This window comes from Solenopsis invicta, chromosome 4, assembly GCF_016802725.1.
Source record: "Solenopsis invicta isolate M01_SB chromosome 4, UNIL_Sinv_3.0, whole genome shotgun sequence".
Classification (NCBI taxonomy): domain Eukaryota; kingdom Metazoa; phylum Arthropoda; class Insecta; order Hymenoptera; family Formicidae; genus Solenopsis; species Solenopsis invicta.
This window is the reverse complement of record NC_052667.1, coordinates 613363-625869: the sequence shown is the minus strand read 5'-3', so window position 1 is coordinate 625869 and position 12507 is coordinate 613363. Positions and strand designations below refer to the sequence as shown.

At 41.9% G+C, this 12507-nt stretch overlaps 1 protein-coding gene across 8 annotated transcripts in view; it reads left to right on the top strand.

The window, feature by feature from the left end:
- LOC105195834 (homeobox protein homothorax) overlaps nucleotides 1-12507 on the top strand; it is a 387950-nt gene that overhangs the window by 71801 nt on the left and 303642 nt on the right. For all 8 annotated transcript variants that reach the window (XM_039448644.1, XM_026135893.2, XM_026135894.2 and 5 more), the window contains one exon: nucleotides 2087-2278. In XM_039448644.1, coding sequence (XP_039304578.1) covers nucleotides 2087-2278 — 192 coding nt within the window. The remainder of the gene's footprint in view (nucleotides 1-2086; nucleotides 2279-12507) is intronic.

The window sequence follows — 12507 nt, the reverse complement described above, 5'->3', positions numbered from 1 at the left end:
CGATCGAGCGTCCGGTCATATCGCTGGGGACGACCTCCCTGTATCTTGTATCAGTCCCCTCCGAGATCATCATCTACCGTATAGGATGACGAGATTCAATGGTAGGATAGACGCAAAAATTCGCGTTCTTCAAGGCGATCGTATCATGTTCTATGTTATAGTTGAGTTATTCATCAGCTATCGATCTCCTATCGAGATGTTCTTCCAATTATACCTTCGAGTGTAATTAATGTCCATTTTTTTATTTATTCAAATTAATGTAATTTCAAAAATATTTTAATTTAATTTTATTTTCTTGTCTCTCTCAAAATTTATTATTCATTATTTATTTCCAAGCTAATCGTTGGCGCAAAACGAGACAAAATTGAAACGCATTTCTAAAATTTGAAAAGAATGTTATTGAAGTGGTATCAAAGCGAAGGATTGATTCGATGCGTTAGAGGTGAGGTGAGAGAGGGACGCAGATTCTTTCTGTATTTTTTCTCGCTATTTTTTTTTTTTTTTCCAAGCATTGTCGTTCAGTTCGACTCGACTCCCGGCGGATCAAATTCTAACCAGTCCGGTATTATAGCCGCTGTCCTTCGAAGTCCTTCGTCTTTGCCTACCCGCCCTTAGATCCCCGCATTATAGAGAGAGTTTAGTCATCCCGAGGAAGGCATTGTGTTACCGCGTCGCGATGATACATCGAGGCAAATAGCGCAGGAAAAAAGTTGCGATGCCGCGATAGAAAAAGCGCGGTCAACGGACCGGAGGTTGTCGCATTATCGGTTCCGATGAGAGGCCTCTCAGTTTTGAAGGGAGGTAAACGAGCGTGACGAATGTTCGCCGATCGATGCGAAATACATCGTCGTCTTGTAGTGACTTTGCATAATACATATAATGATCTTATTGATCGCCCCTAATAATATCATTGAGTCATCTTTCGCGAGCTTAAGCGAAAACGGCTCGAGTAATCTCGTAATCTTATCCACTATGCAAAACGTTTGATATTAAACTGCATGGTGTGGTTTATTCGCAATGTCGATTATCACGAGCACCAAGTCAATTTCTAACTGCATTTATCTCTATAGACGATGTTCATTTACCTTTCTCGCTTCGAGCGATCAAGAGCAAATCGTTCGTCGCCGAGTTTCTTGGTCGGTCGAGGAAACTCGATTGCGAGTCTTCTCGCATGCGCTTAACGGATGATAAATACGTGCATTGTCCTACGTTCGTGTTCTCGATGCACGCCATCATTGGACGGTGCCGCCTACGGCAAAGATGGCCGTCTTCTCTATTATATATAAATGCTTAATAAGAGTGTTATAAGTGAGCTCTAGACCGATAGAGGTGGGTAAGGTAATGCAAGGTAGCCCCGGGAACGGAAGACGATGAAAGAGAGGGTGTACGTTTGCGAGGCTTCGTAATATCTCGACTCGCCGACGATTTACATATAACAAGATAACGAATTTTATTTGCTTTTGCTTATATAATACGTTTATTCTAAACGAAATCAAGGAGGCGAATCAGGCAGGAGGAAGGGTCGAGGGACGGGGAGTAGGACGAGCGAGGGTTGGAGGATGAGTCGAAAGGGGGACGGAGAAGGACCGGCTATCCTATAGGCTTGTCAGGCTTCATTTGCATACATAACATTCTGGTCGACTGGACACCGGTCAGATCTCCTCTCTCTCCCTTTCTCTCGCACTGCTACATTCGTTGCATCGGTTTCTCTTCAGCTACCAGACCGCTTCCACGACCTCGAGATGCGCGTACCATCCTTCTCCTCCATCTTCGTGTATCGATACGCCGCGTTCGAGCTCGCTGTTGATCGCGTCTCTTACTTTTTATTTCTCTCTCTCTCTCTCTCTCTCTCTCTCTCTTCTTCCTCTCTACGCCTTACACCACAATAAAACTCTGTATTGAATCCATTTGACGGAATCTATGCTATTAATCATTTTCGGCGACGTGGTTAATCAGCCACCTAACGTTGAAAAGCATCTTTTGGAAAATGGTACCCATAGTTCTCCAATGAGAGAAGAACTCATCTAATTGGTTCTCGAGTCTTCCTCTAACGAACTAACGAATGTTTCTCTCTTTCACGTTTCAGGTACACGAGCTGTGCGACAACTTTTGCCATCGGTACATCAGCTGCTTGAAGGGCAAGATGCCGATCGACCTCGTGATCGACGATCGAGAGAGCTCGAAGCCACCCGAGCTAGGTAACGGTCTGGACGGCAGCGGACCCAGAAGCACCGCCGACAGCACCAGCCACACGGATGGAGCTAGCACGCCGGACGTCGTGAGTACCTCACCATCATCAACGTCTTACTATCCGCACGACGCGCTCACCCCCCACCACCATCACCATCACCATCACCACCATCACCATCACCAGAGCCAGAATAATAACAATAATAATAGTAATCACGCCGTAATCGGCAGTACCGCCACTACCACCCCCTTGCAACTGAGCAACCAAAACCAAAGCCAAAACCACCACCCTGCGCCGCAGTCGAACACAACCACCACTACTACTGCTATTACCCCAAGTAGCGCCGCCACAACTCCCAACTCCCTAAAGCGTTCGCACCAACAGATGATGATGGCAGCCGCGATGGCCACCTCGCCGCACGCAGCCGCATCCGCGCCCCCAGCGCACGCGCACGCCGCCCTCGCCGCCTACCACAGCATTAGCTCGGCCGTTTATCCGTGCTCGTAATAGACCACGCGACTTCCGTGCCGATTTCGCGAGATCTCTTCTTCTTCTTCTTCTTCTCTCTTGTTTTTCTCGCGACATTATTCTTTCCGTTGCTTATCTCCATGATTCTACCTCTTCTTTTAGCCATCGTGTTTCGCTACTTTGTCCTCTTCATGTGGTTCATCTAGCGTTGAATGCCTGATCGGATAGATGCGACTAGAGATGATGCGTGGGAGTATCGCATTGCGCCATTCCTTCAGAGTCAGTCGCGCTTGCGATCGATTCTGTCCGTCCTTTTAGAAGTGATCTCTTTCTGGCAAAATTTGGAGCGACCTTTATGCCGTGAGCTAGTTCAAGTGAACGTGACTAACTAGTGAGCTAGGTTGGAGGTGTTCTCCAATTCGCCTTCGCGGCGAGCGATCGTACACACGTGGGAGTTGAAACATAAAAGTCCATGCCAGGACACAAAAAGGATCTATGCTTTATAGGAAGACGGCATTTAGCACCTGATCGAGACGTATCGATTCGAATATGGTAGCAGCTTCTGGAGCTCTGTTAACATTCTCGACCTTTCTAGAAGGAAATGTTTCAAGTTCGAAGTAGAGTACGTTAGAACGTAGACCCTATGCAGTACAGGATCTTATTAGACTGGCGCTACTTGTTGGAATTCTTATAGGTATATTTAATTTCTATAAATGTATGAGATTCTGTAAAAAATTAATTTTTTTAGCATTTGGCTTGAGTTTATTTTTTCTAACTTAAATTATTTTATTACTTTTAAATTAGTCACTTTAGAGACTTTAGAATTTATTTATTTGTCGCATTTTTTATATTTACTAAGGGAGATTTTAATAAGTTAAAATGTCAATTGTGTGTTAAGATTTTTTTGATAAGATTTATTAACATTACATAAAAATTGGAAAGGAAGAAGAGAGGAAATTAAACAGAGAGAGGAGCGAGGGAGAGAGGAAGAAAAATTTCAACCTTAGGAAGTCAGGTGTTGGATTTATCGTCTTTTTGAGTTTATTTGGTGCATTCTTTTTTTGTGACATTTTCATGTATTTTTACTATTTTTTGCGACGATTAACTCTCTCACTCAATCAATTTATGAAGGTTTTCTCTCAACTATTTCATAGATCCGACGTGAATTTGATTATGTAAGACTTTATTTTGTGGCGTGGTAGAAGAATGTTTCTAAATCTGTTTCATGCCAGAAAGGCAGCGGTCGTCCGTTGACATCGGTTCTCATTCGAAGCGATCTGCTTTCAAAACATATTCAAAGATATTCTTGCCCAAAACCACCTCGGAAACCAGTCGTAATGGGCTACTATCGGTATAAGAGTGCCGAACGAGCTTGCGGCTGATTCGCAGTCTTATGCAACCAATTTTGCGTTTTGTTCTTCGTACGACCGGAACATGGTCGATACTATCTATCTGCTAACCAGCAATTATATCGGAAATAAGGAAATTTGCTCGTGTAAATTTCTTCGAGAACGGACGTTTGTTTTATCTCACGCTTCTCTTTTTCTCTCATTCTCTTCTGTCTCTTCTTAAAGGTCTCTCGCGACACGGCATGGCACGATGGACGAGACATGCGAGATATTTGTATAAAAGAGTGGGCATTGGAGGAGGAGGAGGAGGAGGAGGAGGGCGCGTTCGCGGTCTCGCGCGAGTAACGTCGTCAACGAAGTAGGTCGCTGAGCAGCTAGAGATAGGGTGGATAGAGAGACGCGAGAAAATCGAGGTGGAGCAGAGTTTCTCTGGTTCGTAAGCATTTTTAATTCCAATAAGGAAATCGAACACGAGAGAGGAGAGCGGGGGGGGGGCGAGAGGAAGAAATACACGCAAGAACAATACACGCGACTTACCGTTACTTTGACGTCACGTGTCAATAAGACCAAATCAGATGTGTGACAACGGAGAGGAGAGACGCCGATTAATCGAATCGCGGTGTAAGAAGGCTAAACTAGGCACGAATAATTCGTACGTTGACGTCCCGTTTTTTTTCTTTCTTCTCGCTTTCTTATTTTTTTCAACACCTTTACTGATCGCGATTTATATGCGGGACGTTACATAGGGAAGAGAGCACGCGTGCCTCAGTAGCTAACGGCCTCGATGCAGCGCGCGTTGGATGATGATCGATACTATCGCGCGGTAGGCGTGTTTACGACAGACATTATATCGTCTACGCGATGTCTACTTTCTTTAGGTAGCCTCTCTCGTGGGCGTACATGCACGTATCTTTCTCTAACGTCGCGACGCCCATCTTTCTCCAAGTCATAATAACGAGGACGAGTTAACTTGGATAACCGATGATAGTCGATTAGATTCGCTGATATTAATCGTGATTTGGATATACGTAATAGGATTAAGACTCATATGCGTCACAGAAAGAATAAGATGAATTTTGTGTCTATTTTTAAACTGAACGATCAGAATAACTTAGGAATCGTGTGCAAGACAGAGAGCGAATGAGAACGCGAGGCAGCAAGAACGAGTCATAGCGTATGTGAGTCGTGTTTAGCAAAAACGGATAGATTATAATGTTTAATTTATTGCGAATTTTCATTTCGAGGTTACCGCGAAAATTGACAACGTAACGTGAGACAAAGACTATAAAGAGACTATCGTCGAGCGAATGATGTATTAGGTAAACTGCAAAATTTCTTTTTAAGCGAATTTGCGCCGTAGGTGTGCGATCGGGATCGAGTTGAGCGAGAGTAATGTAAGGGAAGATATATAAAAAAAAAATATATATATATATATATATATATAATGAAATCTAGGAATGCGATGAATCCGAGAAAAAAAAGGTATTTAAAATCGTGCGCAATCAAGTCAGTCGGCTGTTGTCACTAGGTTTCGGTACTCGTAACTAGGGAGTTGTGTGAGGTACAAGTCCTGATCGGCAGGGCGCGCGAGGTCCACCCCCATTCCCCGTACTTAACCCTTGTATCTTGTATATGAAATGCAAAAAAAATGAATAATATTGAGACCCTTGAAAGAGCGAGGAGTTGAGCTCTTCTGTGCTGGTGCCCCGCTGTCGAGGAATGTCTTTGAGAAATTTTCTTCTCTTTAATTTTGATATCCATTAGTATACATGTACATAATGTGTATATGACTGACCCGTTATGCATTTGTAAAAACAAAACGGGTGCAACGTATACATCATATACATATGCATATACATAGACGCGAGCGCGATAAGTCATTTTTGAATGAAGATATCACGTGTACTCGTGTACATCGTTATAGCAAAACGTACACGAAAGCACATGTATTCGTACGTATGTCGTGAGAACATATGCCCGAATACATGTTTTGAATGTCTTGAACTTCATTTGGGAATAAATCCAAAATTACATTTTTGACTTTACACGACAGGTATGACAGGTAAATATGAAAACCATATGCGCGGGGCACCAGAATGAAAGGATTAAGTCCGAACACTGACTAAAAACGATGGCGATCTTCTCACTAATTGTAAGATCGCTGTCGCGAGTAAATGCAAGGGTAAATACGGAAATGGGAAGATGGGCTTCGGCACCGGTCGATTGGAACCCTAGTTACGAGTGCCGAGCCTAGGGCCGAGAGGATTATGAGCCTCTTGGCTTTCATAGCTTAGATATTGTTTAGAAAGAAAGAAGCACGAAATGAAAGGGTACAGCGAAAATAAATGGAAAAGAAAACAAGAAAGGATGGCAAGAATTGAGGAAACCTCAAAGCATTTTTTCCTGGTTTATATCACATCAAATTTAAAGAAATAATTTTATCAGGATCGATTATTTCTATGCGGGAACTTTTACATTTGATACAGAGATTGAATAATATTACTTATTATCTCTGTGAATCAATTATTATATTTTTTGTTATAAAAACTAAACTGATTTTATACTGTCGTATAAATCAAAAATTGTTATGATTTATAATCAATATTCGTCGGGAAAATTGTTTATATCGTTCCTTAAATGCCGCGCTTAAATGATCGATTCGTAACGGATAATTTTATTGTGCAGGATTTTCGAATGTTGACGGAATAGAATAGAAAAGTCGTGATAGCGCGAGTTTATTACATAAGAAAAGGATAAATTTCGTGTGCTGATGAGAGATTTTTATAAAATTAAAAACTGCACAAAATAGCGTGAATACTTAGTGCCATAGGTTGCAGTGTGCGCGCGTTTGCACCGAAACTGTGTACTTAATTAAATAGTAATCAAAGAAGATGACTTTAGCGCACAATTCGGACATGTAACCTTCGATATTTTTAGTGCTCAAGCATAGTCACTGTTACCACATAATCAAAACAAAAACGTTCTTCCTTTTTTATTATTCAGATATTACGCTCGTTTTTTTTTTTTTTTTTATTGGAGAACATTGTATAGTATGATCGCGAAAATAATGTGATGTTTATCGCGTTTCAAATTTTATAATATTTTTTGTCATGCGTTTTGTTCTTGCGCATATTTTTCGCGATTTTGTGAGAAATTTGTCCGATGAAAAATACTCGTGGGATAGTCGATTCGCGTCTTGCACGACATCCAACGATTATTTTCGTTGTGGCGCGAGATTGCGAGCTACGGAGAGCGAGAAGAAGGGAGCAGATTAGTTTTATCAGGATTGCATAACGCAACGCGGTGCCCCCTTTTTCGATCTCGCGGAGCAAAACCGCGGATGTATACGTTTGTTAATAATGCCATCGCGTGATATGGTTACGTTTTTGTTTCGTATTGTTTCTGTAATTGTTACAATGTTTACGGGATGCATGTACGGTACACAGATGGAGACGGCGCGAGAGACACAAAATGCAAACGACAGAGATGCGGAATATATTAAAGCTCTCAATTTACGCGATACATTTAAACGCCACTATACAGAACGTGAACAAGGAAGCCAACATCGCTATGTTTAACGTAGCACATGCATTTAACGCGCGGAAGAGATCACTTCCAAAAGACATTGTGCATGTATGTGTGTTTACAATTTACAACTTGTTAGACTTAAGAGAATAAAAAAAGTCGGAATTCACCCGAACATTGTATACGATTAGCATTACATATAGTGATAATATATATATATAAATATATATTACTGATAATATGATACTTGTTTAAACTATTGTCTCAATCAACGTATTTTCATTATAAATAAATGTTAGCCTTGTTGAGTTAAAACAAAAGGAATCGGTGCGTTTTTTTTATTGGCCGTTTTACGACCTCGATTTTCTCGTATTCGTCGAACCACGAAGTTCCTTGATCCTCTCGCACACCCTTGTGCCTTTTCGCAAATTAATTAGAAAAAGTTCAATCTCTTTATATAATAGATGAGCACTATTTAGAACTAGAAAATATTAGGAGAATAGCGATTATCTTAATAAATTTTGAAAAAAAATTAATTAGATAAATTTAATTTGCGACACTATATTTAGCATTGGCATAGGGACGAATTATTTCTCTGGTTAAAAAAATGATTGAACGTTGAATTGATACCTGAATTGATCGGACATATTAATATTATAATATTTAAATGATGGCAAATCTTTTCTATTTCCATATCTTTTTTCAAGTAATAAGATTTTCATTTGCAGGAAAGAAAAATTTTCAATAATATATGAATCAATAAATGTTCAGTTTAAACAGTAGATTTACCGCATCTGCGATAGGTGACGAAGACGCATCATTCATTATCGTACTTATCTATGCGGCATATTTGAGTACTAATCGCGCAATTCCCGGAGGTGCTGCCAAACGTCGGTGAGGGAAACGAAAAGAGAGCCGGCCACGGTGCCATAAATCTCGGTTAACCCTCGACTAATAAATATTTAACCCTTTAAATTTGCAACAACCCTCGCAGCGTGTAGCCATTTGCATAAGGCTTCTATTTCATTTACACATCGCATAATTGAATATTTAAATTCAATTGCCGACCGTTACGCGCTCGCAGTTCCGAGCCGCAAAACTGCAGTAAAACTTGTAACGGGGCCACTTTCCCTCCCTGAGAGGCCACCCCCGTGCCGCGCCGGCACATCTCTTACGGCGTGCTTGTCGTCTCCTTCGAGAGCCTCCGCTGGCTGCTGTTCAACCCTTGGAAAATGCTTCAAGAATATTTCGCCGGGTGCCACCCTTGGGAACACGTTGACGACACACATTCTCCGTGAAACGATGTCGTTCGTATACGATCGCAGGATTGTGTCACTTGAATTTCGCCTTTAACCCATTACTCTCTTCATAACATATTCGCGCGGGTGTACTAGAAGTTATCATCTCGTTCGTATAAGCATTATGGAATATATATTTATCCGCCTCGTCTTTTCTCGAGGGCGGCCGTTATTAGCGATTGCGTCAACGGTATTACTATTTTTAGCGCTTTTTCGTCTAAAGGAGCTAGGCTACGTCGAATTGAAAGCTGATACTCGAGCAAGCGATAACGAGCAATTGCATTTCTAAATAGTCAGGCGAGCGATTGCAATAAATGAAATGAATATGTCTCGTTGCGCGGAAGTAATTGAAAGACAGTTAGCGAGGAAACGTCTCGATATTAACGTATCACTGTCGCAAACGACAGAACGCCTCAAGGCTCGAAATAAAGTCGCTCGTTCGCTCGGGCGAAATCGCTCTGCAGGATTGACGCCCGACTGGTGTTTTTCGTGTCGCGACGCGGTATCGTCACGTTCCGATGGCCAAATTAAAACCGCCGCGCCGGGCGCGAGGGCTCTCTCTCTCTCTCTCTCTCTCTCTCTCTCTCGCGTTTCCTATTCTTCCTCTTATTTTTTTTCTTCTCTCGCGTCGGTAAATATTTTTAGAAGCGATTCGTCGGGTGACGAGCGTATACGCGCCACGTGTCGGAGCTTCTCCGCGCCGCGCCGTGCTCGTGGTGAATGTCCTCCGCTTCCTCCTGCTCTACCTCTTCCTTCTCCTCCTCCTCCTTCTTCTTCTTCTCGTCCCTCTTACGGTGACGATCTCTTCTACATGCTCGAGACGGCATCTGGCGTCGAAGCACGTATGGCCGTTAGCACTTTCACGAAAGGGATTACCATTGTCACGTTATTCATGCTAACGATGATCGGTCGAGATCGGCCGCGACGATAATCGCCATGTCACTAAAATCGAGGAGGCGGTCATTGTGAGCGACATACTGACAGCATAATAAATTATCCTCTCCCTTCCCTCCTTCTGCACCTCCCGGACCCACGACTTCTATACTCCTTCGTCCCGGAATGGATGTGTATATGCACGTCGTAATGCGATATACAACGCCTAGCGCGCACCGTTTGTCGATGATCTCGATGACAGCTCGCGAATCGCGCGACGTCGCACTCTGGTTTCAGCAACTTGAGCACGATTTTTAAGTGGGTGAAATTTTTCCCACGGGAAAAAATAGTGTAAAACATAGTGTAAAACAAGAGAATTTTTTTAATAGTAATTTAAAGTTTGAATTTTTTTTGGAACAGCCTCTATTAAATTTTATAAAAAAAGCATAATATTAATATGGTAATAATAAAGGGAAAAATTGGGAAGAGTCTGAAATGTTTTATATTATAAACGGATGTATATTAATTTTTCTTATATTGATTTTTTATTAAATATTTTTACCACGTAATTGGGAACATTCATGAAGAATCGAGGCAATTAATTAAATGATACGTCGGTAGCAGGAAAGCCTTTCGAGTAACTGCATTGCATAAATTCGTCCAGAGTCGTAGCGGCATTGCGTGCAAGGACGAAGACGACGATTTTGTGTTCACATCGATCGCGTCTAATTAGCTCGACGCTATTACTATAAAACGTGCATTCATCTGGCAACGTCGTTGTTCCTCGTTCTATCTTACGATATCTACGAACATTTAATCTTCCAATTGTAACGATGAGATACTTTTGCGATTTTTAAAGGCAAATGTCACGAGAAAAAAAATCGTCCTGCATCTAATGGCATTTCTCGCTATATACATACATGATATGTTCCATAAGTAACGCAATTGAAATTCAATTATTCAACAAAAGACGACAATAACTTCAGGCAAAAATAAACTTTATTATATAAAAACTGTAAAAGATATTGAAAATGTTGTTCTTCAACGTTCCTACATAGTGTAACATGTTTTATTAAATTTATTATTCAGAAGACTCTTTGGAGCATAAACTGATAGGCATTATTTTGGCTTTTAATTCTTCTAAATTCGCGCTCTAAAATAAAGGCACTACGTTCGATTTTGATGTACAACAATTATCGTCCTGAACACAAAATTGAGAAAGTCGCGTAGTGTTATACAGTTATGATTACACAGTTAAAATTCTAATGTTGCCATTTCATACATTGAAAAATTATTCATCTATTTATGGGATATGTTTTTTATATCATAAAAGTTGAATTATGTTCTTTATGGGACATACCACACAGATATATCCGCATACCGACAAAAGCGATTCCCACACCCACGACCTGCTGAGATGGTACGTTTTTCAAGGTGCGTACGCGCATACGCATGTACGTACGCACGCATGACGCACACCACACATCGCTCACGAGTAATGTGATAAGTGTAACGACTAGACCGACCAATTGCAACACGCCGTATTCCTCTCTTTAGAACCGCCCATTTGTGTACGCGCAAATGCCACCACCGTCTTTGTCGCCGTCGTCGTCATCGTTGTTCTCATCTTCTTTGCTCGAGTCTCGTGCGACGTACGACATCGACGGTGCACGCTCATTCTTGCATATGTAAAACGTGTGTGCGCGCGCGCGTACACACGTGAACGCAGCAGGCGGGGGAGGACAGGTCGACACGGTGACACATCGATGTGCGTTCGCTGTTAGGTATATACTCGTTACAATCTTCTCGCTCGCGGAAAATTACTGGCTGTGACTCGCGCGATAGCTACGTTTTTAAGCATATTTTCAATATCTTCGTATCACGGGATCTGAATACATCTGTATAAAATTAAGGATTAATTTGATAGGAATTGGATGATTCACATCTGGATAATTCATTTGCCCTCTAAATGCATTTATTTTTAAAAAGATGAACATCACATTGTACTGAATGTAATACTGAAATAATATCAAAATCTTAAAAAAAATGATGGAGGATTAATCACGAAGCAATACAGAGCAATTCGTTCTTAAATGAATAGCTCGATATATATTGTCTTGCTTAAATAAACTTTTAATTATTATTCAAAGATTTTTGAGAATGTATTTACACGAGACTTAATGTATTCATCGATTTTTTTTTTTAAGAATTTGAATCGTCGTACAAATATGTCTATATAATTGCCTCGCGAAGTACAGCTACGTCAGCTGTAGCTGTATATTTTCATAATATAATATCGTTGCGGCTCTAAGGGGCGGACTTCTCTTTTCTCTGGGGTGAGCGGGTGTCAAGAGGGAGGGAGCGAGTTTCTGGTGCGAGGAACAGGAGCGGGCGGATACGGGAAGAGACGGGGGAGAGAAAGTGCGTGGAGGGTGTTTTGCTGGTAATTGGTGCCAATTTAATCCTGCCCTTCGCCCGATGTAGCCCGTATTAACGCTAAGGGAGGGTGGCTGCTCGCCCGCGCCCTTCCCACACGCCAGGCCCCCAGTTCCCTTCTTCGTCATCTACGAAAACACGCGCGTGCACACCCACGTCGCGATTCCTAAGCGCGCGCGGCACGTGTGTTTCTGTGTGAAAACCCAGGGGAGATGTCGAATGGACGCGCACAAATGCACGCTCGTGCGTTTATATATGAAAGAGAAAGAGAGAGTCCACCAGGAAAATATAATTAACGGTAATCGCTCGCGTATATGGCTCGGATTAACTCCGGTGGGAAGAGGACAGGCGCAAGGGGATGAAGCTC